The following is a 27927-nucleotide window of genomic DNA, read 5'->3' as shown; positions in this document are numbered from 1 at the left end:
AAGTCTACAGTAGAGAAGAAAAAAATTGCTGACACTGATATTATTATTAGTCATGGACACTAGTACATAACTTTTATAGCATCTAGACATTTTGTAGAAAACTGCAAATTACTCACGTTCTACATTGAGAAAACATGATGTCTTAAAATCCTTAGCATCACAGCTATATGTTTTTGCATCGTCCAGTGTGCAGCCATGGATGATGAGTTTTCTGACTCTGCCATCAGAAATTATATCATACTTCTTCGATTTGTGAATTTCTTCTCCATTTTTGAACCATTTAACTTTTGCATTTTCCCTGGAAACTTCACATTCCAGTATTGCAGTGGCCTCCTCTTCAACAGTCTGGTCCTCAAGTGGTTTAGTAAATTCAACAGGGGGTTCTAAAAGAGACAGATGGATTTTTTGATAGAAAAGATCTAAACGATAGCCAGTCTTCTGCTTATACAGAACAGTCCCATGCTATTTACTAATTTTGCTTGACTGAATAATCAAAAAGGCTCTTGGATGTCTCTGCTGAAGGTTTTTTAAAACTTTATTCCTAATGCACAGGCATGGTTTTGTTAATTCTGTTAATTTCCTCATTTTCAGCCTACTGTAAGATGAGACTGAATGATATCCTTTTCCATGGGGTTTTTAATTACAAATCATGACAAATCCTTGCAAATCAGTTTCTTTAGCTGAACCATACCCATGCAATCTCAGTGACTCTAAAATCACACTCTGACCTTTGACGATTTTTTTTTTTAGTTTTTCCTTGAATTACTGGATTAGTGTGTGCCCTTTTTTTTATTTCTTAATATTACACAGTTTGCAAGTGTACAAGTGGGTATACAGACAATGTTATATCCCTTGCCTGATGGTACAATTATGCTCTCATAGGTTTCTGGACATTCCAAAGAACAGAAAAAGCCACCAGAAGCCATAAAGGCCATTAAAGGCTATTTGTTGGTCCTCTTGAGGCCAATTGAATGTTCAAGTCTGCAATAAAGCCCTAGAAGTCCTAATGAACTGGTTCGTCTCCCACATCACATACATTTTCAGTATTTTTCCCTTTCTTCAGCTCTTCTGTGAAGCATAGAGATTTTTAACTAGGTGGCTTTTTTAATTAGAAAAGTTATCTACCCATCCAATGTCATATATATGATCCTGCTCATTTGATATATGGCTTATATTCACATCCTATTCCAGGGTGAATAACGAATGGACCATTAATACTGATTATAGTTTAACTAAAATGACTGACTTACCTTTCACAAAAAGATTTGCTTGAGTTCTGAAATCTTTTGCTGTCAGTGATACCTCTCCTGCATCTGTTAATTTGACGTCTCTCAGAACAAGTGTGTGAACTCTCCCTTCAGCACGTGTCACAACCTTAAAAAGTAAATTAAAACCCCTTTGTAATTATCTACAACAAATATTTAAGAAATATTTCATGAAATAGCATTGCTATTTATTATCTGTGGAGTTTGGTTGCCCACTTTTATATGAAATTTTGATACTTTCCTCTTGTATATCCTAGATATAGCTCAATCCTCAATGCTTTGAGGATTTTGAGGCTGACTTGAGATCATGTCTATTTTGAACAGATAAAAAACAAGCAAATCTATGGGGAAAAGTTGGTATTACTGATGGCTACATCTAAAGTAAAAACTTACAGATATAAAGAGGTTTGGCACTGTGCACACACACACTCTTCTGGAAATGCAATTTTGACTTTACATTCCGCCTAAAAGACTAATTTTTGTGCAGAAACTACTTTGTAATCACGGTTTTGTATTGGGCTACTCATACAAAATCATCCCTTTTCTCTAGGAGTGGACCTGGGGGTCCTGGGGGATTCAAGGACACATCCTGCACTGCAGCCATCAAGAGGACTGCTACTTATTCATGCTGTAAATTTTAACACAGCTCTTGAAGAATTCTTTTTATCTATTTTCAGAGAAATATGTGACTAGGTGGTAGATGTTGGTTTAGAAAAATAAAGGTGAAAAGCAAGCTTCTGCTAAAGAAAAAGGATAAAATAATGAGTTGCTTTTGAGAAGGCAGTCCCTTTTGTTTCAGAGTGAAGGAAGGAAGAAAGAGGCTGTCCTTCCTCCCCAATGGTCACTGTGTCCCTGAAAACTCTCTCTAGTGAGTATTCATCTGAAAGAGACTGAGCTGAAGCCAAATATATATTTGACAAAGATAAACAGCAAAGATAAACAAAGAAGTCACTTCAATCAGTAAAAGTTATATCTGTGCAGCTGAAAAGGTTTGAATTAGCAACAGCTAAAATGAAACACTTCTACAATTAGATTGATTCTTGAAGAGAGTTGTAAATATGTTTCAAGAGTCTATTTTAAATGGGTAGAAAGTGATACATTAAGTATATATATGGTTTACTCTCAATTTCTTCTTGATAAAATTTCAAGTGAAGTCAAATGACAGTTTTGACTGTATATGTAAACTGAATGAAAATCTCAATTTTTTTTTCATGTAATGATAGCACAGAAAGATAGACCAAAATAATGTTCTATTATACAGAATATGGAACATAAAATATTTTTCTTCCTAGGTAGTAATAACTATCAGTCCTCTGCGCTGATCAATAGTTTTTCACATTTTCATTCTGAAACTCAGAAATAATTACCTTGATTTATTTCATTCCTCATCTGTTGACTTTCAACTTTGTTTATCTGTCCTTAAATATTCTAATAGGGTCCCCATCACCATGATCTGTTTTTTTCCCCCTATTTTTATATTCTATTTCTTTTATGACATAGTTTTTATTTATGCAAATTTGGTGAAGCTTAGAAAGATCTATCAAAACCTGAAAATAATATGTTAAAATTTGTATTTAAAAGGACAAAAATCTACACCAAAGCATTATTAGCAGCATTATTACAAGTTCTGAAACTTTGCTAGGTCATGTAATGCCTTGAAACTTTTCTTTCTGTGAGGTTTCCAACTTCTATTTTCATTTGCTTTATTTTCTTTACGCCTAGTATGTAAAAAAGAAGTCTTAAACCCAGTAATAATCCTTTACATTTCTTAATGTATTTATTTATGTTTCTTTATTTATTGCCCCTACCATTAACTTTAAATATGAAATTGATTGCATTTCAGGCTGCTCAGATCTCAGAGTTAAGAGCCAGCACTTGATGAAGGGTTAAAAATAGCTAGTGAGAAGTGCTTGACAAGCAAATCTGCCCAGAGAGTTATCTGGAGAGCCAGAACAAATGCCTGAAATGGAATTTGAATCCTCTTAATCCCCTTATATGCAGAATTGGACTGCAACTCAGCATTCAGGAGGAAAAAAAAGCTTTTCCTGATAGCACCTTTCAAAATCCTCTCACTGTAATCACAAGTAACCTGAGCAAAAAGTATTCAGCATCCCTGTGGTTGAGTCTCCAACAGAACCAGACACAAAATCACTGTTGTAATGATTGATATTTTGGAACCTTAGTTTCCCTTGTATAACAAATACTTGTAGTATTCCAGAATACTGGAATTTCTGGGAAAAAAATTGCTATATCTGATTTACTGAGGATTTATCGTTTCGCACAGTAGCACTATAATATTGCTGTGCCTTAGTACTTCTATTGGTAGAAAATAAATAAGAAATAAAGAAGGGGAAGAGACTTAAAAGAGAAGAATAAGGAGAAAACATGAGGAAAAGTAAAGTTTAGTTTCTTTACCTTATCACTGGGCTCCAATTTCTTTCCTTGCAGGAACCACTCTACTGGGATTCCCTCGTAAGAGAGTTCACAATCGAAGGTTGCTGATTCCCCAGCTGTCACTGTTACATCCTTGAGGGGTCTCAGCAAGCCAATTACTCGAGCTTGGTAAGGAGAAGACATAATTTTCAGATTAGTCACTTTTACCCAAGAAAGAGCTGCTGCTGCCCTTATGTACTAATCTCCATGGTGGCTTCCCTCAAGAGAGACAGACATCGCTATGCTGCTCTTTAAATTCCCTAAATAGAAGAGGCCACCCTGGGTTCTTAGGGGAGGGCTGGTCACCTACAATTTCCTATTTGCAGAGCGTGTTTCTTTAAATTGAACAAGGTCAGCAAGAAAGTTGCTGTGCATCTGTCTCCCTGCCAAGCCTTGCATGCCTGTTGCTAGATAAGGCATGTGTTTTCCAAAATAGCGAGGGCTAGGATTGGAGTGGGAAACAAGTGGTCTTCAACCGTGTAGTCTGTCCCTGTCCATCAAGTTCTTAACCCTATCCCCAGATATCACTGTTATCCTATCCTCTCCAGTTAACATGATACTTTCATGCAGTAAAGACTTTGCTTGCAATAGTTTGATTTCATAACAGCATATGATGCCAGACCATGAAGCAGCCTTCAAGGCCATCTCCTGAGTTTTACTTCTCCTATACAAATAAATTATATACAAGGTTAAAAAATATACAAGATGTTCCTAAACTAAAAAATTAAGATGATTTGAGTAACTAATCCTTGAGTTGCTATACTTGAAAGGATCACTGGGGATGCAATACACTAAAGGGATTTTCCATCCGTTCCCAAGAGGCAATGAGTACCATGTTTTCACTTCATTAATTTCAGTTTAAAAGACACTTACGTTTCACTCGAAGGTGAGCACCAGACTTGGCATTTGCTGCTTGGAAATCTACTCCACCAGCTTGATCTAAGCGTACATTGTACAGTGTGAGGAAGTGCTTTTTGCCTTCTTCCTTGATTTCACATTCCTGCAAAAATAGAATTGAAACATTTTTTTTGTACTCCTCACCACAAGAGCCCCTACTCTTCCTCATACCATGCATTTATTTTCATCTTCTCCGTTCACAAACTTAGGCCCACTGCCACATGAAATACTCCTTAAAAACATTCATTCTTGGCCTTTCCTTTAAAAGTCTTTTCCTAATACAGTCTGCTTTCTCTTTGAAAGAAAGAGAAAGAGGCACCACATTTCTCTGCTGATTAACTAGCCAATATATCAATATGTAGATCAGTCAGAGGCCTAGTTCCCCTAAGGGAACTAGAAATTGTTAAGCTTGTGCTGTGACCTTTACTTGAAAAGACCTTTCCTTTTCTTATCCAGAGACTGATTTCATGGAACTTCCGATCTTTGTGCATTATTCACATTTGTACCATTACATCAAGGAATTGCCAAATTATTGCCAGTTGTGATTGTATTGTTTCTTTATTTTCCAGATCCTTTCATCGAGGAATTAAGAATATTTAATTAAACTGTATACAATTTTATATTAATTTTAACTGTCACAGAAATGAAAAAGAGTTTGAAAATATGATCTACATCTATTTAAACCAAACATAACTCAAAAATTGAGGCAAATGCAGGTAACACAGAATTTGTATTTTTAAATGCCATTATGTTTAAGTGAATTATACAAGGTCTTTGCACTTTGGATGCATGATTGTTAGGGACTAGTAATAGAGAATATACTAATTTATGTAAAATAATTTATGGTTTAGCCATTTTATATAACATTTTGGATTAAGTCTGTACTACATTTTAAAAGTTACTTATGAAAAAAACCAGTATTTTTATTACAGTAACCCTTATTGAAAGCATAAAGAGATTGGTTTTAGTTTCTGAAGCCTCCCTTACACACTATCTCCCTGCAAATTGTTGAGACATACATAAAAAACATCCTGAAATATTTGCTTACAGTTGATTCAGTAAGGGGTTCTCCTTTTAGCTTCCAATTCCCATGGACACCTTCCTCGGAGATTTCAATGTCAAAACGGGCAGTCTCTGTCTCGATCACCTCCACACTGTATAATGGTCGTACAATCTCAATATCCCGGTCTGGAGGAAAAAAAAAGTGATTGACTCCCGCAATGCCAAGCAGATCCCACTAGATCTCTACTACAGAGCAGCCCACTAAAATCACCATACCTTCAATATTGAGTTTAGCAGAGGTTTGATCAGTACCACAGTCACAAGTGTACTGTCCAATGTCTTTCTTCAAAGCTTTCTTGAGAATAAGGATTCTCTTTTTACCATCAGCCTTAATAACAACATTCTTTGATGCAGTAATTGGACTGCCATCCTTCATCCACTTCACTGGGGCATCTGCTTTGCTGATTTCACATTGTAAGATTACTTCATCTTTCTCCACGGCAGTGTAATCCTGCAGCTTCCCAGTGAAGTAAGGGTCTCCCTCTGCAAGCAAAAGTTAAGATGTTTCAGTCTGAAGTTTTAGTCTTTCAGAAAAAAACAATTCGTTTCTACCATAAAATACATTTCTTGTTTATGTCCTGCAAGAAGGATTAAATATAGTCCTTATAAATGTTTCACAGGTCTGTTGTAAGAAGGAAAACAATAAATATCTAAACCCCAATTCTTTTTCTTTTGATGTTCTAGGAGTTTCAGAGCACTGTTTAAGTTATCTAATAACTAACTTTGCAAGAGTTGCTTGAAATTTTAAAGTTATTTTAATCATCCTTTGTGAATAGGAAAACAGAGACCGAAAGAAGAAAAAGAAATCGTAAAATTTTCAAAATCACATCTAGATTTAGACCAACCCCAAGAATTTCTGATTGTCATTTTTTATGAATAAGACTCTTCTGACAATATACATCAGGTAAATTCTTTTGGGTATTCTTACCAAGAACAGTGAGTTTAGCTTCTGAGGATTTGCCCATAGCTTCTACTTTAATCTGAGAAGTGTCATCAATAGTAAGATCTTTAATTGTGAGTGTATGGAATTTGCCATCATCTGTCATTGAAACCACTTTGCTGGTATGTAGTCGTTGGTCATTCTTGAACCAGGCAACAGAGATATTTTCATGAGAGAGTTCCACAGTGAACTCTGCAGTTTCTCGTTCCTTTTTGGTTACATCCTTAAGAGGAGTAATGAATTTCAGGCGGATACCTATAACAAAGTAACATTTCATTAACAATAACATTATCAATAAAAACTATTCAAGTACTATGATGCAAAACTTTCCTTGGAAGGCAAAGTCTAACAAACCTTCAATAATTAGCTTGGCACTTGTTCTTTTATCCTCAGCTTCAAATGTATATTTAACTTCATCCTCAAAGGCAACAGATTTAATAATCAGAGCATGCTTTGTTCCGTCTGAAACAATTTCAAATCTTTCATCAGGAGTGATCTCTTCTGTTCCTTTCAACCAGCGGAAAGTCTTGGGTTCTCTGGATACCTCACATTCAAACTTAGCTTCATCCTTCTCAAAGACCTTCACATCACTTAGTGGAGTGATAAAGATGAGAGGTAATTCTGAAATCAAAGAAGAGATCTTTCAGATCAGTGATAGGTTCATATAGAACTTTCTGATGTTAGATTTGTTCTAATGCCCTGAAACACATGTGGAAATATTGGTCAAATGCAGACTGTACCTTTCACTTTCAGATTAGCAGCACTTTTAGCATTAGCAGCTTGGAAAGACACTTCTCCAGTCATATCAAGGTTGCAGTTATGAAGGACAAGAATATGCTTCTTCCCATCTTCAATGATTTCACAGTCCTGGTGATAAAGAAACACACCCCCCACCCCAAATATGAATATTCTAAGAAACCACCAAAAAAAATTATTATTAAATATGTTTTTCTGCTGTAAATTATGGTCTGAAAATAAAGAAGTAAGCTTACAGGAGAAGGTGTTAGGGTTTCTCCCTTTAGCTTCCATACAGGATGGACATCAGGCTCAGAAATCTCAATTTCAAAGCGTGCTGTTTCACCAACAAATACCTCCACTCCATACAGTGGACGTTCCACTTTAATTATGCGAGCTAAAATAAAAAAAAAAATCAAAAGTTCACATCTGTTTACTCACAAACTCCATGCCATAAACATGTAATATTGGAAAGGATCTCAACTCTCTCCCTATTCCTTCTTTTGGGCATTCAAATGCTATGACCAATAAGTGTTTATCTAACCTCTTTTTAAAAAGCTGCAAGTTTTGGCAGTCTACAGCATCCTTCTATAATATGTCTGAAAATTTAGTTATTTTTAGTAAGAATATTTTTCCTCATAACTAACCCAGATATCTGTTACAGTGAACTAAACTAACTGCTCTTTTCCTTACTGTAAATTGACATAGAGACTAATATATCATCACTGTCTTTACAAAAGTCATTTATATATCCTCAGATATATTGTCTCTAGTAAATACTTTTAATAATTGTAAATCTAGATATTTCAGCTATTCAGTGTGACAGCATTCTTTCTATGGGTACATTTTTGGTCTTGTACTCTAGAGAGTGTCTGTCTGTCTACAGCATTTTACAAAGGTTTCAGTACTTTCCTTAGCTAAGACATGATAACTTACACTCAATGCGGATATTAGCACTTGTCTTGTCGGTTCCACAGTCACACTCGTAAACACCCTTATCACTCTCTGCAGCTTTCTTGATCTTCAGGATACGGCGCAAGCCATCCGTTTTTATGGAAATTCTGTTGGAAGCTACTAGTTCTTCACCATCTTTATACCATTTTACTGGCACATCTTTGCTAAGTTCACACTCCAGAGTAATATCATCTTTCTCTACAGCACTGTAGTCTTGTAACTTCACAGTGAAATATGGATCGGCCTCTACAAAAGGCATAGTGGATACATAAAGGTAAATTAGTAAAATGAATTTACTAAAACATCAATATTTTGTCCCTTTCTACTTATAAAAATTGTTAATACATATCATATAACATATTTTAAATTATTTATGTATTACCTAAGACTTTGAGGTTGGCTTGTGTGTTCATGTCCTTGACTACGGCCTTTATTTCAGAGATATCATCAAGTGTTACTTCTCTCATTTCTAATTTATGAACTTTGCCTTCTGAAGTAATAAAAACTGTTCTGCTTGTATGAAGTCTCTTGTCATTTTTGTACCATTTCACTGGCATATCTTCATGAGAAAGCTCAAATTGAAAGTGAGCTGTTTCCCCTTCTTTCACTGTTTGATCCTGTAGAGGTGATATGAACTTCAGTCTCACACCTGTAATGTAGACACATAAATACCATCAGAAAAAAGACTAATGTAGTTCTAAAAGATATATTCTTTATCAATTTTTTTATTCTTTTGTTCATAAGAAAATACTTGCCTTCCACAAACAGTCTTGCTGTGCTCTTCTTGCCATCAACTTCAGCAGTGTACTCTCCCTCATCATCAAACTGTGAATCATTGATAACAAGAATATGCTTCTTTCCATCTGCAATGATGTCAAATTTTTCTCCAATCTTGAGTATATCAGTGCCCTTAGACCATATAACATTGGCTTCTCTGGTAAGGACACACTCAAACCTTGCTTGGCGCTTCTCAGGAACAGTAACATCTTTCAGGGGCACAGCAAAGTCCAATTCAATTTCTAGAAGTAAAACATAACACGTCATTTGTAACGTGCTCCACGTGAACTCTGTTTAAGCTGGTATCATACTCCATGGTGCATCCATACCTTTTACTGTCAGGATAGCTGTAGTAACAGCATTAAGTGCCTGATAAAGGACTTCACCAGCTTGCTCTAACTTGACTTTGTGTAAGGTTAGGAAGCGTTTTCCTCCTTCAGCTTTGATTTCACATGTCTGGAGAGATGACAGAGTTTGGTAAATACAATGCCAATGCCTTACTGCTAGGTTTTTTAATAAAAGATTTTATAAACATTTTATATGCAGTAAAGAGTCAGGGAGAAAGACCGAAATTGCTTTTAAAGTTAACACTTTCACTCAGTAAGTTAAAAATGGAGTAAATTTATTCAGTGTTCCACACTTCTTTAGAATGCCAGAATAGTTCCTACAATGTATGTAGGATATTTCTATTATTGTCTGAATTACATGCTGAAATCCCTTAAGAAAATGAAGGTTTTCAAAACTTAGCTTTTATGGCATATTATCCTTACTTAGAGAACAAGTGTTTTTTCATCAACATAAAGTTTAGCCTTTCTATGTTCTGGACTGAGTAGCAATGACAGATCTTGTCATAAAGACTCAAGGAACCTGCTCACAGAGTTTAATATAAATTAATTGTGTTGTAAAATTCAAGGATGCTTACAGGTGAAGGTCTCAGAATTTCTCCTTTCAGCTTCCATTCACCAGGAATATCATCCTCAGATATTTCTGTATCAAAGTTTGCTGTTTCTTTCTCATAAACTGTAACATCCTCTAATGGCTTCAGAAGTTCAACTTCACGTTCTAGAATGCACAAATGAACACATATATAATTAGGTCAAGTTTTGATACAGCTTTATAGTAATTCAGGTTACCTCTTTTTTTTATTTAGATGTTTTTCAACATCGGTCTATGAGCTGATTAAATAAAATTAAAAAAAAAAAAGAAAGATTTCTTACCACCAAGGGTCAGTTTAGCTGGGTATCTGCGACCTTCAACTTCCACTGAATATTCTCCAACATCAGCAGGGCCAGCATTCTTGATTTTCAGGAAAATTTTATTTCCTTCTTTCAAGATTTCTGTCTTGTCAGTGGGTTCAGCAGGAATTTCCTCATCTCCTTTAAACCATTTAATGTTTGGTGTATCCTTGACAATGTCACAGCTGAAAGTAGCTGTTCCTTTTGGTTTAACATGCTGGTCTCTTATGGGTTTTACTAACCAGTCCCTTATAATCTCTGCATGACAAAAAGTTACAGAAGAATACAGTTTAGTAGACTTTTACTAAAAATAGATGTGTCATAAAAAGAAGAAATAGAACTAACAGATTTTGTATTACAACAAGCTTTCAATAGCTGCAAAAATCTTATCTGTCCATTTATATTGTAACACTAGGAGAAAAAACTTTCCTGATTTTAAAATAGCCCAAATATCCTAGAGAGAAAAGAGAACATGATTTTGATTGCTTACCTACTACCTTAACACAAGATGAGCATGACAGCTCAGAGTCTTCCACAGTAACAGTGTAAGTGCCAGCATCAGCATCATCTGAATCAGTGACCGTGAGAGAATGTGACAAACCAATAACACCCAGTGCAAATTTCCCAGGTTTGGCTTTGATGATTCTACCATCCTTTCTCCAGACCACATTTCTTTCTTTGTTAAGCTCACACGTCAAGTACAGTGGCTGGCCTTTAATGACAGTAGTTTCTTCTTCAAGTGTTTTCACAAACCGCACTGGGAGCTCTGTGGGAAACACAAAATTTTGAATTGTTCAATTATATACAGAACATGTGATGCAAAAATACCTTAAATAATAATATGTGTAGTGATTGAGAGAAACAAAAGGATGCATCTACCAACTACTGTAAAATTACAAAGACCAGTTCTTCTAGCTTGAGGAATAGCTAGCCTAAATTATTGATAAATTTGAAACAGGGAATACCTTCAACAATGAGTTTGGCTGTAGAGGTCTTCTCTTTGTTTCCCAGTCGTAATACACAAGTATATTCACCAGCATCAGACAGCTGGACATCAATAATATGCAGCTTCCTATCTTTGCCATCAGCAATAAACTTGTGTTTTGGGCTCTCTCGGATGTTACTTCCATCTTTCATCCAGCTGGTAATTGCAGTGGATGGTGAAATAAGGACTTCAAAGATTGCAGAAGACCCAACAGACTCAGCTTCTTTTAGCACTATATCTTTCATCTCCTTGACAAACTTCAGTGGTACAGCCTTAAGTTGGTAAGTGAATGGAGGCTCTTCAGGAGGTTTTTCACCACCACTGCCTGGTCTGAGTTTCCTTCTTTCTGCATCTGCTGGTGAAGGTGTCTTCTTGGCTGTAATTCAGATTCAGAAATGAATAAACTAATCCTGATTCATTGCTTTTTGTTATAGGTTGGGTTGATTTTGGTTGGGGTAGATTTAATAGCCTTCACAGAAGCTAGTATGGGGCCATGTTTTGGATTTGTGTTGAAAGCAGTGTTGATAATACAGAGATGTTTTTGTTATTGCTGAACAGCACTTGTGCAGAGTCAAGGTCTTTTCTGTTTCTCATACTGCTCCACCAGTGAGTAGGCTGGGAGTGCATAAGAAGTTGGGATGAGACACAGCCAGAAAAGCTGATCCCAGTTGACCAAAGTGATATCCCATACGATATGGTGTCATGCTCAGTATATAAAGCTGAGGGGAAGAAGGAGGAAGGGGGGAGATTCAGAGTTATGACATTTGCCCTTCAAGTGATGGAGCCCTGCTGTCCTGAATATGGGTCAACAGCTGTCTGCCCATGAGAAGTGCTGAATGAATTCCTTGTTTTGCTTTGTTTGTGTGTGCAGCTTTTGCTTTCCCTGTTAAACTGTCTTTATCCCAACCTGTGAGTTTTCTCACTTTTACCCTTCTGATTCTCTCCCCCATCCCACTATGAGGGAATGAGTGAGTGGTTGTGTGGGGCTTGGTTGCCAGCTGGGGTTAAGCCATGACAGTCCTTTTCAGTGCCCAGCGTGGGGCTTGAAGGGTTGGAGATAACAGGTTTGATTGGAATGTGTTAGATTGAATTTAAATCTGTTAGTGCTGTTTAGCTATTAATCGACAGGCTCCTGTGCTTGCCATGGAGTTTGCTTGCCCAACTGTATTGTTAGAGTCTAATGCTTCCTGTTGCTGATTTTTGCTCTTGTTGCTGGCTGTAGTGCTGCAGTGCTGACCATGTCACTCTGCTGTGCCTGGGAATGACTTGGTAACAGCCATTGGGATGTGCCTGGGCTGGGCAATGGCCTGGTCGTCACTGCTGTTTGTGTGCGCTGCTGTACTGGACAGGCTGGAGTTCCACTGTGAACTCAAGGCAAAGGGATTGTGACCTGTGGATGAGTCCACAGTGGAGCAAATATCCACCTGCAGCCTGTGAAGGACCCCATGCTGGAGCAGGTGGATGCCCATAGACAGCTGTGACCCCAAGAGAACCTGACACTGGAGCAGGACTGGTGACCCTCGGGGGGCCTCATGCTGGAGTAGCCTGTTCCTGAAGGACTGCACCCTGTGGAAGGGACCCATGCTGGAGCAGTTTATGAAGAGCTGCAGCCTGTGGAAAATACTCACATTGGAGAAATCAGTGGAGCACTGTCTCCCATGGAAGGGGCCCCACACTGAAGCAGGGAAAGAGAGGTTCCCCTGCAGCCCATGGTGTAGACCATGGTGAGGCAGGCTGTCCCCCTGCAGCTCATGGGCTCTAATGGTGGAGACTAATTACTATAGTAAGAATCCTATGTTGCTAGCTGGACTAGGAGCAATGGGAGGAGTTCATTGTCATGCTAAATCCTATAACCTGGCCCAAAAGGAGCAGGGGTGAAGATTTTAATGGATATATCTTTAAATCATTGTAACCCATTATTTAAGCTGTATGTTATAGGAATTACTATAACGGGAACCACGCAAACCAAAGGAGGAGAAGCCTTACAAGTAGAAGTGCAAGTGCAACAGTGACCCAATTTGAGTTGGCTTTGGTGCCAAGTAACTCCATGTAATACACCAACTCTTCTGTCCTGAGTGACCACCAGAACAGACGGAGCCCAACATCATGGACAAAATTAATTCAGTGGATATTTTGTGGACATGAGTGGATATTTTATGGACATTTTACTGTGCTAGTTCATCAACTAAGGGAATGATATGGGTGCATCATACCAACGGATGGGAAGGGTTGTGATGGTTAATGAGGTTGTACTGAATAGTGTGGGACCTGAGCATGATGTAAAAGGTATAGAATAAGGGGTGGATAATGTGCTGCTTTGGGCTGGGGGAGAGTTGATTTTATCCATAGTAGCTTGTATGGGGCTGTATTTTGAACTTGTGCTGAAAACAGTGTGAAAGAGCGGCTGTGTGGTACTTGGTTGCCAGCTGGGGTAAAACCATGACAAGGTTTGTAGTATCCTACCTTTGACTGGACTGATACCCTTCGGAGCTTCTTCCTTTGGTGGCTTGGCCTCTGAAGTAGAACAACAGTATTATTAGGAATGTAGTTAAATAAATCTAAGACAAGCATTTATTCTACATATCAGAGTTTTAATTCCTTTAGTTACCCTACATGTACAAAGAGAAGAAGATAAAACATATGCATATATGTTTATATATGAACTTATACTGTCTATATCTCAATGGTAAGTTCAATATCTTGAAGCATGGGAAACAGTAGGGATTAACAGACAGCTTAGAACCTCCTAGTTTCTCTATGTATTGTCCTGCCCCTTCTTTTGTAAAATTTTGCCATTCCTTGATACTAGATTTAAGATTAGGCCCTTGATCAATACCCACCTGTCAGCCCAAATAGTTTCAGTACCTATTAAAATTATATGTTGGCATTTTTTTTTAGAAAAAGCACACACTTTTACTAATGAAGACAACAGAAGTACAAGTTGTATAAATTAAGTACATGTCTCAGGACAATGCAGTACTTTCACAACTGAGGGATGTTCTGTCAGTAACCTAATTTGTGATGAATCATCTCAGACTTTTGAAAATATTACCCATGCTGTGTTGCTTCTCACTATTTTTTTGTGAAAGGAAATATAAAAGATACTTTTAATGGGAGAATGATATGAATGAAATGCAGGACAGATTTTAGTGTAGTGGATGGAAAAATGAATACTAGAAAAAATGACTGAGTTTTTCTGAGAAGATAATGGCAGACAAAATGATTTACACAGTCTTATAAAAGTGTAAGACTAAGACAATGAACAGTAATCACACAGATGTATGTACAGACAGGTAAGACAAACATGTCAAGAGTGGCTGAATGCCAGTACAGCCAGCTGACAGACTATGATGGAATTGTGAATGGTGTTACTAAAACATCGCAATGGCAAGTGATATTCTCCTGAAGCAAACAGTACAAGCACTTCGTGGAAGAATTCAGCACCAATCTTCCTCACCTCTCTTTGCATGAGACTTTGCAGGAACATCCAAAACTTCACATGATTGTCCAGGTGCATCCAAATTCTTGTTTTCACTTGAAAGTCTAGTGGTCTGCTCAATCAGATGAGCAGGTTCTGATATCTGGTATTCTTTCTCTCCTGCTTTCTTGGGAGTTATTATCTTACCTATCCTTGAGGAGTAAGTAACTTTTCCATTTGCATGTATTTCTTTGCTTGATGGTAATTTGTCTGAAAGCTTTCCCTTCTCTTTTGTCATGGTACCAGTTGTGCTTTTCCCAATGTCATGTTTAGTTGATGTTTTTTCATCTGCTATACCTTCTGCAGATTTCATTTCTTCAGTTTTATCTTTTCTGCTTTTGTGAACTAGAGCCTCTTTATGTTCATCCTGAACAGTATGAACTTCTTGAAATTGTTCTTCATCTTGACTTCCTGGTGGCTGAATAGCAACTTTATCTTTTGACTCGGATCTGTCAACTACTTCATCTTTGACTACCTTTTCATTTTCCTCTGTGGAAGCTTCACTTTTGATCCCTTCTGCTGTAAACAGTGTATCAAATTCTTTTTCCACAGGTACCTTTTCAGGGACATTTGATTTTCTAATTTTGTCTTCTTTTGTGTGACTGCTGAAGATACTTTTCTCCTCCTTCTCTGGTATAATCATTTTGCCTGTTTTTTTATCACTTAGCAGTGCTTTCTCAGTCAACAATTGTCCTGAACCCTCCTCATAATGAACTTCCTCTTTCTCTGTAGAATATTTTTCTCTTACTTTCCTTTCTACTACTTCTGGTTTAAGAATAGATGGTTTAAAGACAAGGTGAGGTTTTTCTCTGGAAAACTCCTCATCCTCAATGGGTTGTTCTAGGTCAACATCTTTTCTCAATGCTGGTTCAGCCTTCTCAGATAGGCCTAAGGAATGTAGTTCTGGTGATGTAAAGTCCAGTTTCTTACCTTTCTCATAATCTTGAATATCTTCCATTTTCTTTGCTTCTTTGCTAAAAATCTTATCCATAGAAATTTCAGCTACTGTGCTACCAGATTCATTAATCCATTGAGTTTTACTTGGTATGTCATGCTCCTTCATGGATTCTCCACGAGGAACTTCAGATTTCTCTAGAGTAAAACCTCCTCCCTCATTTTCATTTGTAAGCAGAGGAGTTTCAGCTATTGCTGCCTCTATGATATCCTGTACAAAAAAAGTTTTATCCTTAATGTGAAATTCTTCAGGTTGCAAACTTATTTTTGATTTTTTCTCTTTTCCTAGAAGTCTTTTCTGGTCCCTGGGCTGAGATGGCTTTTTGGGTTTAGGTACGTAAGTTGACTCAATTTCTTCTTTTCCATGCTCAAGAATCTTTCCTTCATGAAGAACACTAGACTTGTCAGAGTCTTTCTCTATGGCACCTTCCCTATGAACAAGTAATTTAATTTCATCCTCTTTTTCTTCTCCAGAATCTCTTTCCACACGTTCAGATGTTATAGAAATCAATTTCAGTTCCTCATCAGGTAGTGGTAGTTCATCCTTTGTACAAGTAATGTGATCTCTTTTGACCTCTAATTTCTCACCTGTAAGAGTAGTCTTTCTTGAAACTACAGGTGCTATTTCTGCTTCCTCTTCTTCAGAAGCCAGAACGAAATATTTAAGAGCAACTTTCTCCTTCTCATCTCTCTCTGACTTCAGTATTCCATCAGCTGTTTCCAGTGAGATTTTGTACTCAAGAGGCTCTATTGTCTGAACTGTTTCCTTAGGACTTACTTTCTCTTTTACATGCAAACGTTTTTCAACCGAAATCTTCTTTAACACAATTGACTCAGGCTTTTCTTCTTCCACTGGGGGCATTTTACCTCTGTGCTTTAATACAGATGGTGCATCAGGCTTTTCTGAAGCTACAAAGGTTTCACAGGTAATTTAGAGAGTTAAAATCCATAAGAATAAGGATCAAGAACAACACTTTAAGATTTTAAGACAAATTTTCCAGATATACCTGAAATAAAATTAACACAGAACATTTTTTCTCCACAGAACAGAAAATTTACAACACAGTCACAAAAGAAAAGAAAGATAAGAATGGCACACATGAACAGAAGACCTGTTAGTATTGTCTCACCACTATTAGTATTGTCTCATTAGATCACCAATTTAAATCCAATCCAGGTTAAAAGTAGCAGAAAATGACAGCTATCTGGCCACTGATGTAAAATGGGTTAATTATGCCACTGGAGGCCTGGCTACATCATCAGATCAGTGGCCAAGAGACATTCATGACTAGGCTTCTCAACTGCCCAAGATCTGTAACATGAGGCCCTTTGAACGGTGGGCAAGCAGAATGTACATCAGTTCTGCTGGTGGAGCACAGGCTCAGAGTATTTCAGAGGAACCAGAATCTTCACAGTTTTTTTTCCATAGTAGGTTATGATCCGGGTAAGCCACTTTTCCTCAGGACTTCAATGACAAGTTAAAATCAGAAAACTAAACAGCACAATGATTGTTTAGAAACGTGTAACTTCCCTTTTTCTACAGAGAAAATACAAGATGCAATTCAAAGACAGACATCAGGACATAAACAACATGAAGGAATCAACAGAATACACAAATTTCATTGTAGGACAACAAATGAAGACAGACATATCACCATCCAGAAAAAAAAGAACACAAATTTGTCTCCATAGTATATCAGAGACACTTTTAGATTTGGTGACAGTACCTAGAGTAATAAGATCCTTGAATAGGGCCTCAAATCTTCCTGTAACAAATGAGTTATTGTATAGCTCTTCTTTTTTTTTTATCCTGAAGGTATTTAGGTATCTCAGAGAGAAAAACCTTATAAATAGCATAGAATAAACATAAATACCTGCTTTCTTTCCAACAACTGGGGCTGTCACTGGAGCAGTAACAGCAGGTGCTGGTTCTGCAGCCGGTTTTGGAGATTTTAGAGCTGTAGGGAAGAAAAAAGAATTCTAGTTTTAATACATTATTTTGTTTTAATTTGATATTCTTTAAAATGTTTTGTAGATGGTATGAAAGTTCCACTCTTATTAATATCAAAGGCATTTGTTTAATGCATGGATACTTCTAGGATTCAGCAGCACAGGGTGCTGAGCCATCTTGTGTAGACAGTGCTTTTGCCAAAAAGAGTTGGACCAGATTACCCTTGATGTCCCTTCCAACCTGGTATTCTATGATTCTATGAATGTCCTTTCAGCCATAAATCTCTGAATGGAAAATGTTTCACCAATATTCATGACTAAAGAATTCTTACCTACTGCAGGTTTAGGTTCAGGCTCAGGAGGTGGCACAATTGCTTGCTTAGTTTCTGTCATTTCAAACACAGAAATTACAAGTGGGTTAATTTACATGTTTTGTAATCACATTGAACATTGAAAGTTAGAAACAACAGAGAGAGATAAATGAAGACAGAATTTATTGGTTTATATTTTATTCGTCCGAAAAGCAAGAAATTAACTTGAGATGAACTCTTGGAATGCAAGATACAACGGAAAAAAAGATGAATTTTTCAAGCGCTGAAGAATTAAAGACGACAAGAAACCCAGAAGAATTTAAAATGGTTAATCTTGACACAGTAGTTATGGGTAGACTGGATGACAGTAATGATTATGTTAATATAGCATAATATTCAGCACTGAATATAATTTAGTTGTTACCATAAGGAAAAAGAGCACCACACGTCTGTACCTTTTGGTGGTTCAGGCACATGTTTCTCCTCTTTTTTTATGGCAGGTATCTCAGTTTTCTTCCTAGGAACTTCTGGAACTTCAAAATAATATTTTAATTTTTTAAGATATAATGAATCATCTTGAATCCCCAAATACAGTAACCTTCAATGCATTTAAAACTTTCATTGTTTTCACACATAACAGTTGCAGATGCTCATAAGGTTTAGGAATATGTATTTCTTAGAGTGAGATTTGAATAAATTTGAAACAATAAATGGGGAAATGGACAAATATTTGCAAAATGTTATATAAAAGAATGTTTGGATTACGTTTCACTGTAGTTATACTTTTATGCGTATTATAAAATATTTGTAAAGTTCTTTTCTGTACACAATAAAGATTGAGAAACAATCCCAAAATGTAGAATTCTGACCCAAATGTGAATGTCAAATTTGGTTGTGCTTTCAGCTAAGCTTTGACTTACATAATTAGGTCAATGCAAGCCATCTTTTAAAATCTCACTTTCATTCCTGAATTTAAGAGAATACCACTTAATAGTGGGATTTTATTTTTTTCTTTAAATTATAATTTACCAAATAGATTTGAATGCAATCTAGTACCTTCAGGTTTCTTAATTTTTTCTACTGGGGTAGGTACTGGTTTAACTTCTGGTTTAGGCTCTTTTTCTGGTTTAGGTTCTTCCTCTTCAGGTTTCTTTTTAAGAACTTCAAAAGAAAAGGAATTTCAGTTTTTAAAGCACAGGCAAACAAAGAATAAGACAGTGAACAAGAAAAGATTAAATATATATTATCAATCATAAAGAAACAGGAAAGTAAAATATATAGTTCAATACAAATGGAAGATTTTTGTAACTATTCAAGATACTACTCTGAAAGTCTTTTAAAATACAAATCAATTAGGGCAAAAAGAAGGTTTTATTAAGAGTAGTCCATCTGAGAGGAAAGATGTCAATGTTAACTGTCTATAATGGAATAAAATTTCTTATAATATCATACATTTATTCACATATTTAAACGATGACTTACTATATGTAATTATGAATTAATAACTGCAGTTAAAGATGATTTTTAGGGAAAAATGTAGGAATATTATTAAACTTCTATTGACTTCAGAGAGAGAACAAGACTAAATCTTCACATATTATATTTGGAGAGCTCAAATTTATATAATATCTATTTTTCATTTTATTTATTTCACTTATTTTTGTCCTCTCAAACCTCCATCTTGGATATCTAATAGATTGAAATGTCTAATAGATTGAAATAACTGATGACTGAGGGATCTGAAAAGTGCAATATCTATATTTTAATATGTTCTCTGAAATTTGAAGGTTGGCTGCAAGGTATATAGGCACAAATCATCTGTCTGTGGTATTTCAGAGAGAATTGGAATTAGTGTTTATTTTTCTAAGCAATAGTTGAGCACAAAGGGACTCAGAATGTCCCAGACTTTGCAGGAAAGTGGACTGATGTCCAATAGTACCACAGGATTTTGTGATCTGTGCACTACTTCTAAGAAAACCATAAAGTAGAGTACAGAGGCTACATATGTAACTTTAATAACATTTACACTGTCACTGACAGAGGTCCAGAAGCTGAAGACAGTGGAAAACTCTCAGCTCTAGTGTAAAGAGAGTTATAGGGAACTAGATTTTCAGTGTTCTGCTCTGTTTTCATTACAGACCCTTTGGATCAGAGAGACTTTCTGGCTATCCTCACTTCATCCCTGCAACTACAAAAGCTGTTTCCAAGAAAAAGCTATGAGATAGTATTTGATTATGTAATTTTACATACCACACACATAAAACAATTTTACTTAGGGGAACATGCTGAACAAGGTTAATATGCCGGGGTTTTTACAACAGAGCCAAGTTACTATACCTCTTTTCAAAACAACTTCTTCTTTTGGTGGAGGAGTAACCTCAGGAATTACTTTGCGAGGTTTCTTTACAAGTCCAGGCACTTAAAAGAATATTATTCCAGATTTTATTATAGATTCATAACAGTCATAAGAGTTAACCAACAACTAGCCCGTCCAAACATACAAATCAAATGCTGGTTCACTACTGAATATTAAAAACAAAGGTAAAACTGCTGATATTGAAGTCTATAATATACTTTCTATATTATTTGCTTACAGTTGTCACCTAAGCTTATACATAAGAGAAAATTTTCATACAAATCAACAGAAGAGAAGCATGGTTTGAGAAAACTATAAAGGTTATGTATTCAAGAAGAGTTATAGTAGCATTTTTATTTCCTTTTCCTCTTCCATTACAGACTTATGTTACATATCTATTCATCTGAGCTGACTGTCTGTGATATTCATACGGATCCAGTGTAATTTCTAAATTTGGAACAGCATTAAGAAGAGATGTTCACTGCTTAGCTGCTTAGTTGATCTTGAACTCCAGTACATACGAATAATATAAAGGAGCACTTGTAAAGTGGCTTGCTCAATACACTATTCCTTCCCATCTCTGGTAAGTGTCCTCTCACAAAAACAAGCTACATTTCAGAAAAATAATAAACTAGATATGTTGGAACAATGCTCTACATATTTAAACAGCATTTTATATTTTATTTTTCCCTAAGCAGAAAACCAAAGTGAGCGTCTACACAAGTTATAAAACCCATAAAAACTCTCTCACTTTTCTATGATTCTGTCTATTGCAACTCAAGGATTGCATGACATGAGATTAAACTGGACATAAATAGAACACAAACATATACACCCAAGACAGGGGTGCACTGTTGAGCATAATTTAACATAGACAGCTTTTTGATATATCTGAGTCAATTAAAGAAGAAGATACTAAGAACTACAACTCTGGGCCCATGAGAGGCTTATTTTAAGTAAGATCCTTATATTAGCTAGGTACCTTTAGCAGGTGGGGGTTCCAATTTCGGAGGCTCACCAGGTTTTGCAGTCACAGCTTTCTTCCTTGATTCAGGAGCTTTAAAGAAAATTATGTGAATTTTACAACACATATAATTAGACTAAAAACAAAAAGGAGCCTTCTAAAAAATCCAAACAACTGATTAATACTATTGATGTAATAGAAGGACAAAAGCTGCAAAGCAAAGATTCTTGCTGATTAACTGTTTAGAAAAAGTCAGATGGTCTGTAGGAAGCACAGTTGATTTGAAACCCAGGTTCATATATAGTAACACCAGCAAATTATTGCTGGGGATTCTTTTCATTTGCAAGAACACGTTAAAGAGAGAAGAATTACGTTAAGGATAGAAGGAAGTGTTAACTTGGTTAAGATTGTTTTAATGAATTGGTTTTTTCCTGTTGAAAAGAATCCATGTAAACTGACTTGGCATAACACATAAAATATAATGAGAGACTGAGCATTAGTAAGGTGCACCATTAAAGTGATAGTAAATTAGAAAAGAAATAAAAAAGACACAAAATGATAACTTTAAAAGCACTCTTTTCAAGATACATCAGTATAGTTTTAAAAGATTATATGTTTGAGTTTCCACTGTTATTTGTGGCTTCAGATGATTATACCTTTAAGTAGATCTTTTGCCAGTTTAATATCTTCTGTTGGTGGAGCAGGTGGTGGTGGTTTTCGCTTTTCAGGGACCTTCTTTTCAGGTGGCAGCACTTTAAATAACATTAGGTAGATTTAGAACAAATATACTGTGATGGTGGTTATGTGAAGAGTAAAATACAAACCTAAAGACCACCATTTTCCATTTCCAGTGAAACCAGTGAAAAAATATCATTGAATTAAATGGGAGCATGAAAGAGCTTTAGGTTATTGCTTCGTAGCATGCACACAATAGAAATATCCAAGCTCACTTAAAAAAGCATGTCAATAACATGAGAACAAAGATGAACACCAAATGATGAGAAGACTCGTGTGGACAAGAAACAAAATGAAAGCATTTAAAATAATCTTTAAGTTGTACTTAGAATTAAATGATCAGAAATAATTTGCAAAACATATCGACAAAGGAAAAATTACACAAAGACCTACAACATACAGACAGAAGAATGACAGAATGACAGAATGACAGAATGAAGAATGCCCAGTAATGAAAGAAAGGTATCTGGCAGACTCTAGGGAATTACTTTGTATACCTTCAACTGGTAAAGCTTCTTCGACTTCTACAACTGGAATTTCTTCTGCTTCTTCAGGCTCAGTCTCCTTTATGATTTCATATTCTTTAAATAATATTGACAACTGGTGTAAGTTTTCAATTATAAGATGGTTTCACATGAACAATTATATTGATATAACTACAAAGAAAGCTACTCCAAAAGACACAGACAAATACACATTAGGAAAACTAATCACTCAGTGTCTGTTACCTTTGTGGTAAATGCAAGATTTTGAGAAACTACTCTCTTTCTAAGAATGAATCTGGGTTACGTGAAGAATAGTATTTTTTATGTATATAATATAAACTAAACATTAAATTCGTGGATGAGATGTAATAGGAAAGAATAAAATCTTCAATGCTCTATAATAATTTCAGATTACAAATATGAGGGTTTGAGAGACTCTAATTTAGTGGGAATTTACTACTATTTTAATAAAAGGCGTAGTTTTTTAGGTATATCGTGTGCAGGAGCACATATTATAATTCCAAAAATGAAAATAGTAGATACAAGAAATATTGACTGCTATTATCTAAAATAGGAAATGAACAATTCACAAACATCACAATGGGAAAAAAGGAAAACATCTATTTTAAAGCTTATATTTAGAAGAAGAGGACAAAGGATTGTCCTTATAGTAATAACTATGATGGCACAAACCTTCACTTGGTAGTGATTCAGGTATTTTGGGAATATCAACAGGTACTTTCTCCTCTGAGACAGGTTTCTTGGTTACCTCAGACACTTAAAAAAAATATTGTTTCTTTTATTTATGTGTATATAAATGTACATATGAAACACACAAAAAACAAAGACACTTAGCACACAGTAACAGTGGCCATAGTCATGAAAGACTGTGCTCCAGTCTCTCTCAAGGTAGTCTAAAAACAATTATCACATTTTATAGACTCAGGTGGGAACAAAGAAAGGAGAGAATATAGAAAACGTTTATTCTCAGGAAATGCCTCCTGGCAATATATACCTTTGGTTGGAGAAGGCTCTGTTTTTTCTAATTGTGACTTTTTAGGTGTAGTAAGAGGTACTTTCTCTTCTGGGACAGTTCTCTCTGGCACTTCAGGTGCTTTAAAGATATTAGTAAATTTTCATTTTTGTGAATATTAAGATACATATATATACATACAATAATGAAAAGTGCAATGTCTAAAAAGAGTAGGGCATACAAAACATAAAGAATAATAAAATTTTAAGTGACATATTATTAATTTAGCTCTGCATACATCAGTGAAACAAGGGAAAAAGTATCCAGAGAATAGAGAAAAGAAGAGACTCAGTCACTGATGTATGTACCTTTAACTGAAGGAACTGTATGTTTCTTAAGGACAGGCATAGGCTCTGGTACTTTGGGCACAGTCACAGGCTCTGGCTTCTTGGGCACAGCCACAGGCTTCTTTGGCACAGCCACAGGCTTTGGGGGAATGACTGCTGGTACCTCCTCTTCTGACTCTTTCTCCTCAGCCACTTCAGGCACTTTAAAGATATTAGTTATTTTTACTTGAATGCACTAAAGATCATGCATATATAGAATCAAAATGATCAGATGCTGCTCTCACCCCTCCCCACAGAGTGCAGAGGGGCAAGGGACGCTCAGTACTGCAGCAAAAAAATCCAGAGAGCATGGAAGGCTCTTTCAGAGCACCACCATATACCTTCAGCTGGAGGAGCTTCTGGCTCTCCAGGCTTGGCAACCGGTGCCACCTCTTCTGGTGCTTCCACCTCCTCTTCCTCTTCCAGGACCTCAGCCTCAGGCATCTCAGGCACTTCAAAGATATTAGTGCGTTTCATTTTACATTGTTGAAAACACATGCCAAGTAGGAACAAAAACCAGGGCAACAGAGACACAGAACATCACAACACCAGCTCAAAACCTCACACACCCATGCAGCACTCTTTCCCCAACATGCACAACGTTGACAGTCTCAGTCAGGAATCAGAGACAGCCCAAGAGAGGGTAGGACAGTGCTTAGGAGAAGAAGATTAAGTATCTCCTTTGTTAATTTATCCAAGAAGACAGGTACCTCTGGGTGTTGGAAGCTCTGGTGCTTTGGCAGTGGCCACAGGTAGTCTTTCCTCACGAGTAACCTTCCTGGGCACCTCAGGTGCTTCAAAGATATTAGTAACAGTCAGTTTTATACAACAAAGAGGAAGATGCACAATGAAACATAGACTGGAGATGCACTCATGAAAGTAACCAAACGGGCCTCACAACATCAACTCATGTCTCTCTCTCTCTCTTGCTCTCAGACACGCAACACCTCACACAGCACAGGCACAGAGGAGTGATGCCTAGTGAGTTCTGTGAGAAAACTGTTGGCTATGTTTAGGTACAGCTTGAGGTGTGAATTAGGACACTCTGCTCTGTATTTAGCAGCCTTCCCTCCTTGGGAGGAGAGACTGTCATTCTCAGCCCCACTGGGATCTGGCTTTTCTCTGGGACCAACCCCAGCCCATATCTAATCTCTGCCATTCCTCATGAATCTGCTGGTGCTTGGAATTCAGCAGTCTGGGTAGAGACAGGGTGAGGAACACAGTAGTTCTCTTTTCTCCCTATTTTTCTCCTCTATTTCTGTTCTTTGCATATGCTTTTCTTTTTATTGGCTTATTTTCCTACCCTAACTACCTGTCGTGCTTCAATTTTCATTTTGCTGTGGCAACTTCCACAGCCTGAATGGTGCAATGGATTTTACAATGATTCTTTCTTCCTTATAAACCCCCAGATTATCAGCACTCTCTAAACACTCGATATGCTGTCACTTCTTACTGCACTCAAGTGCATTGCTGAGTAAAAATTGGGTTTTCATTTCAAGAAATTTATGTCTGTCATAAAAAACTACCTGAGTCTCTCTAAAGACTCATGTAGACACTCACTGACAATTTAAGATAACAGAATTGGCCAGCCATATGAAATACTTATGATAAATTGCTAAAATATATTATTTTCGTTTCTACTGACTCAAAGCATGAGAACAAAAGAGTAAATTCAAAATATAACCTGAGTTGTTGATAAAAAATACTAGATTATCAATTTCCTAACTGATACTTAACACAGAATGTAGAAATGTCACAAAATCACAAATGAACAGGACAGCACACATCCAAAGTAACATGTAAGACAGCAAGAAAGAGTCTCATTCAGACTGATGCACAGGGTGACAGGTACCTCGAACTGTGGCAGGTTCTGGCTTTTTTGGCACAGTTACGGGTACAGGCTCTTCCAGAACACCTTTCTTGGGCACCTTGGGCACTTCAAAGATATTAGTATATTTTAGTTTCGTGAGCACTGCAGATGTATATGAAGCAATAAGACAGTCAATAGTATATTCACACAATCTGTTTTGAGAAAGTGCTGTGGTTACATTCAGTCCTCAGTTATGCTTTGCTTCAAAGCTGTGGAATGACCAGGGTGTCAAATACATCACACAGGAGATGGGAATTCTGGGTTTGGTTTTTGTTTCTCAGTCAAGGTGCAAATGTAGAAAACATATGGGTTCTCAGTAACAGATGATCAGGGACTTATGGAATCCTACTGTATTTGTGCATCAGCCATGTTTCATTAAAGACTGTGTGTTCTGTCCTGGTTTAGGTAGTTACTGTCATCTTTCTACTAGTTACTTGGATAATATCACTATTTTTATCCTTCAGGTTGACTTCACCTTTCTTTTTCTGTCTTTGCACGTTTCCTCTCTTCTTTATCACATTTTCCTTCTATCATCTCCTGGCTTCCATTCTAATCACTAGATGTTGCTTATAAGTATTTCCTCTTATGTTAATTTAATTTTTTTGAATGATTATATCAGTGCTTTGAGGCAGTACTTCACAATATTTCAGATGGAGAGAATCTGGTGGCAGAATGAACATTTTCGCATAGAATTTTAGAATCATTTAGTTTGGAAAAAACCTTTAAGGTCATCAAGTCTAACTGTAAACCTAACACTGCCAAGCCCCATTAAACCATGTACTAAGCCATCCCTACTAATAATGTGAACAACTGTTTATGAATTCATTCTCTTGTTAGCATCTTTAAGTTTTTGGCATTTTTTCATAGACATAAGTTCATCATATCTGCTTGATATGTCCTAAACCTAGTACAGCAAAAGTTTGTATGGTTTTAGTTGAGGAAATATTTGACACCCCTGCACAGCAATTCATATTTGGTATATCTCTCACATTTTTGATATCAAAGTAATCAGTGAAAGATCAATTTGAACTGAGATTCATTAAAAAACCTCAACAACACCCTTCCTTACGATGATAATAGTGGTGACATGTACCTTTAGGAAGTGAAGCTCCTGTTTTTTTAGATACAGCAGGGGGCAGCTTCTCCTCTGGAACAGTCCTCTCAGCCATCTCAGGCACTTCAAAGATATTAGTGCATTTAATTTTACAACAACAATACAACAATGTAAGTACAGAGATTGAAACACAGAGGACAACAGAAATGTTCTGAAGTAACAAATTAGTACACACTCATATTCAGTGCAATTTGTTTAGCAAGCATCATTTAAAACAGATCCAGAATGATAGACAGAACAAAAGATGTTAAGATTATACTTAAGAGAAGACTAGGTGTGCTTGTCGTGTATTCATGATAACATGTAGACTGATGGAGCGTTTGATTTCTCAGGAACAGTTAGAGGAATTTTCTGTTCTGGGAATCCCTTTCAGGCATTTTATATTTAAAGATATTAGTTATGTTTATTAAGCTTTAAAATGAGCAGTGAAATATAACACACTCAAGAGAAGGAAAAGAGATCCTATGCATAAGAGGTACCTTTAGTCTGTGCAGCTGCTCGCTTTTTAGGTATAGCAATATGCTCTTGCTTTTCGGCCAACTTGGCTGGTGGTGGTTCCTCTGATGCCAAAACAAGGTCTGGTTCTTTGGATGCCACTTCAGGCTTTGGTTTTTGAAGTGGTGTAGAAGATTCTAGTTTTTGGGGTGCTAAAACTGTTTCTGGTTCCTCAGGCAGTATGACAGGTTCTGGCTCGCAGGGTGCCACAGCAGGCTTTGATTTTCTGGACACTGCAAAAGGCTTTGGCTTTTGGAAATCTGCAGCAAAGTCTGTTTCCTCAGCTGCTACAAGCTCTGTTTTTTGGGTCAGCACAAAATGTTTTGTTTTGGGGGGCACCAAACCAGGCTTTGATTTTTTTGTTGATTCAACTATCTCTGACTCCTCAGACACCACTGTGAGCTTAGGTTCCTTGGAGGCTATAAGTGGTTCTGGTTTCTGTGGTTCCAGAACTGGCTTTGGTTTTGAGGGCATCACACCATGTTTTAACTTTTGGGGTGGCACATCATGCTTGGGTTCCTCAGACACCACAATAAACTCTTGTTTCTCAAGCACTACAACATGTTCTGGTTC

The 27927-nt window shown here is 36.7% G+C and overlaps 1 protein-coding gene across 1 annotated transcript in view; it reads right to left on the bottom strand.

Moving 5' to 3' along the window:
* Window positions 1-27927, bottom strand: part of TTN (titin) — a 237924-nt gene that overhangs the window by 89043 nt on the left and 120954 nt on the right. The window contains exons 156-181 of the mRNA XM_027637206.1: window positions 21953-22048; window positions 21315-21389; window positions 20314-20394; window positions 19033-19137; window positions 18432-18509; window positions 17998-18051; window positions 17590-17673; window positions 13747-13797; window positions 11264-11659; window positions 10789-11064; window positions 10281-10556; window positions 9986-10125; window positions 9393-9519; window positions 9042-9305; window positions 8669-8935; window positions 8269-8532; window positions 7590-7729; window positions 7338-7464; window positions 6952-7218; window positions 6586-6852; window positions 5874-6140; window positions 5644-5783; window positions 4572-4698; window positions 3681-3823; window positions 1251-1374; window positions 117-383 (exon numbers count right to left, since the gene is read on the bottom strand). Of these exons, the coding sequence (XP_027493007.1) occupies window positions 117-383; window positions 1251-1374; window positions 3681-3823; window positions 4572-4698; window positions 5644-5783; window positions 5874-6140; window positions 6586-6852; window positions 6952-7218; window positions 7338-7464; window positions 7590-7729; window positions 8269-8532; window positions 8669-8935; window positions 9042-9305; window positions 9393-9519; window positions 9986-10125; window positions 10281-10556; window positions 10789-11064; window positions 11264-11659; window positions 13747-13797; window positions 17590-17673; window positions 17998-18051; window positions 18432-18509; window positions 19033-19137; window positions 20314-20394; window positions 21315-21389; window positions 21953-22048 (4503 nt within the window). The remainder of the gene's footprint in view (window positions 1-116; window positions 384-1250; window positions 1375-3680; window positions 3824-4571; window positions 4699-5643; window positions 5784-5873; window positions 6141-6585; window positions 6853-6951; window positions 7219-7337; window positions 7465-7589; window positions 7730-8268; window positions 8533-8668; window positions 8936-9041; window positions 9306-9392; window positions 9520-9985; window positions 10126-10280; window positions 10557-10788; window positions 11065-11263; window positions 11660-13746; window positions 13798-17589; window positions 17674-17997; window positions 18052-18431; window positions 18510-19032; window positions 19138-20313; window positions 20395-21314; window positions 21390-21952; window positions 22049-27927) is intronic.

This window comes from Corapipo altera, unplaced genomic scaffold, assembly GCF_003945725.1.
Source record: "Corapipo altera isolate COAL_440 unplaced genomic scaffold, ASM394572v1 45, whole genome shotgun sequence".
Classification (NCBI taxonomy): domain Eukaryota; kingdom Metazoa; phylum Chordata; class Aves; order Passeriformes; family Pipridae; genus Corapipo; species Corapipo altera.
This window is presented reverse-complemented; position numbering and strand designations above follow the sequence as displayed.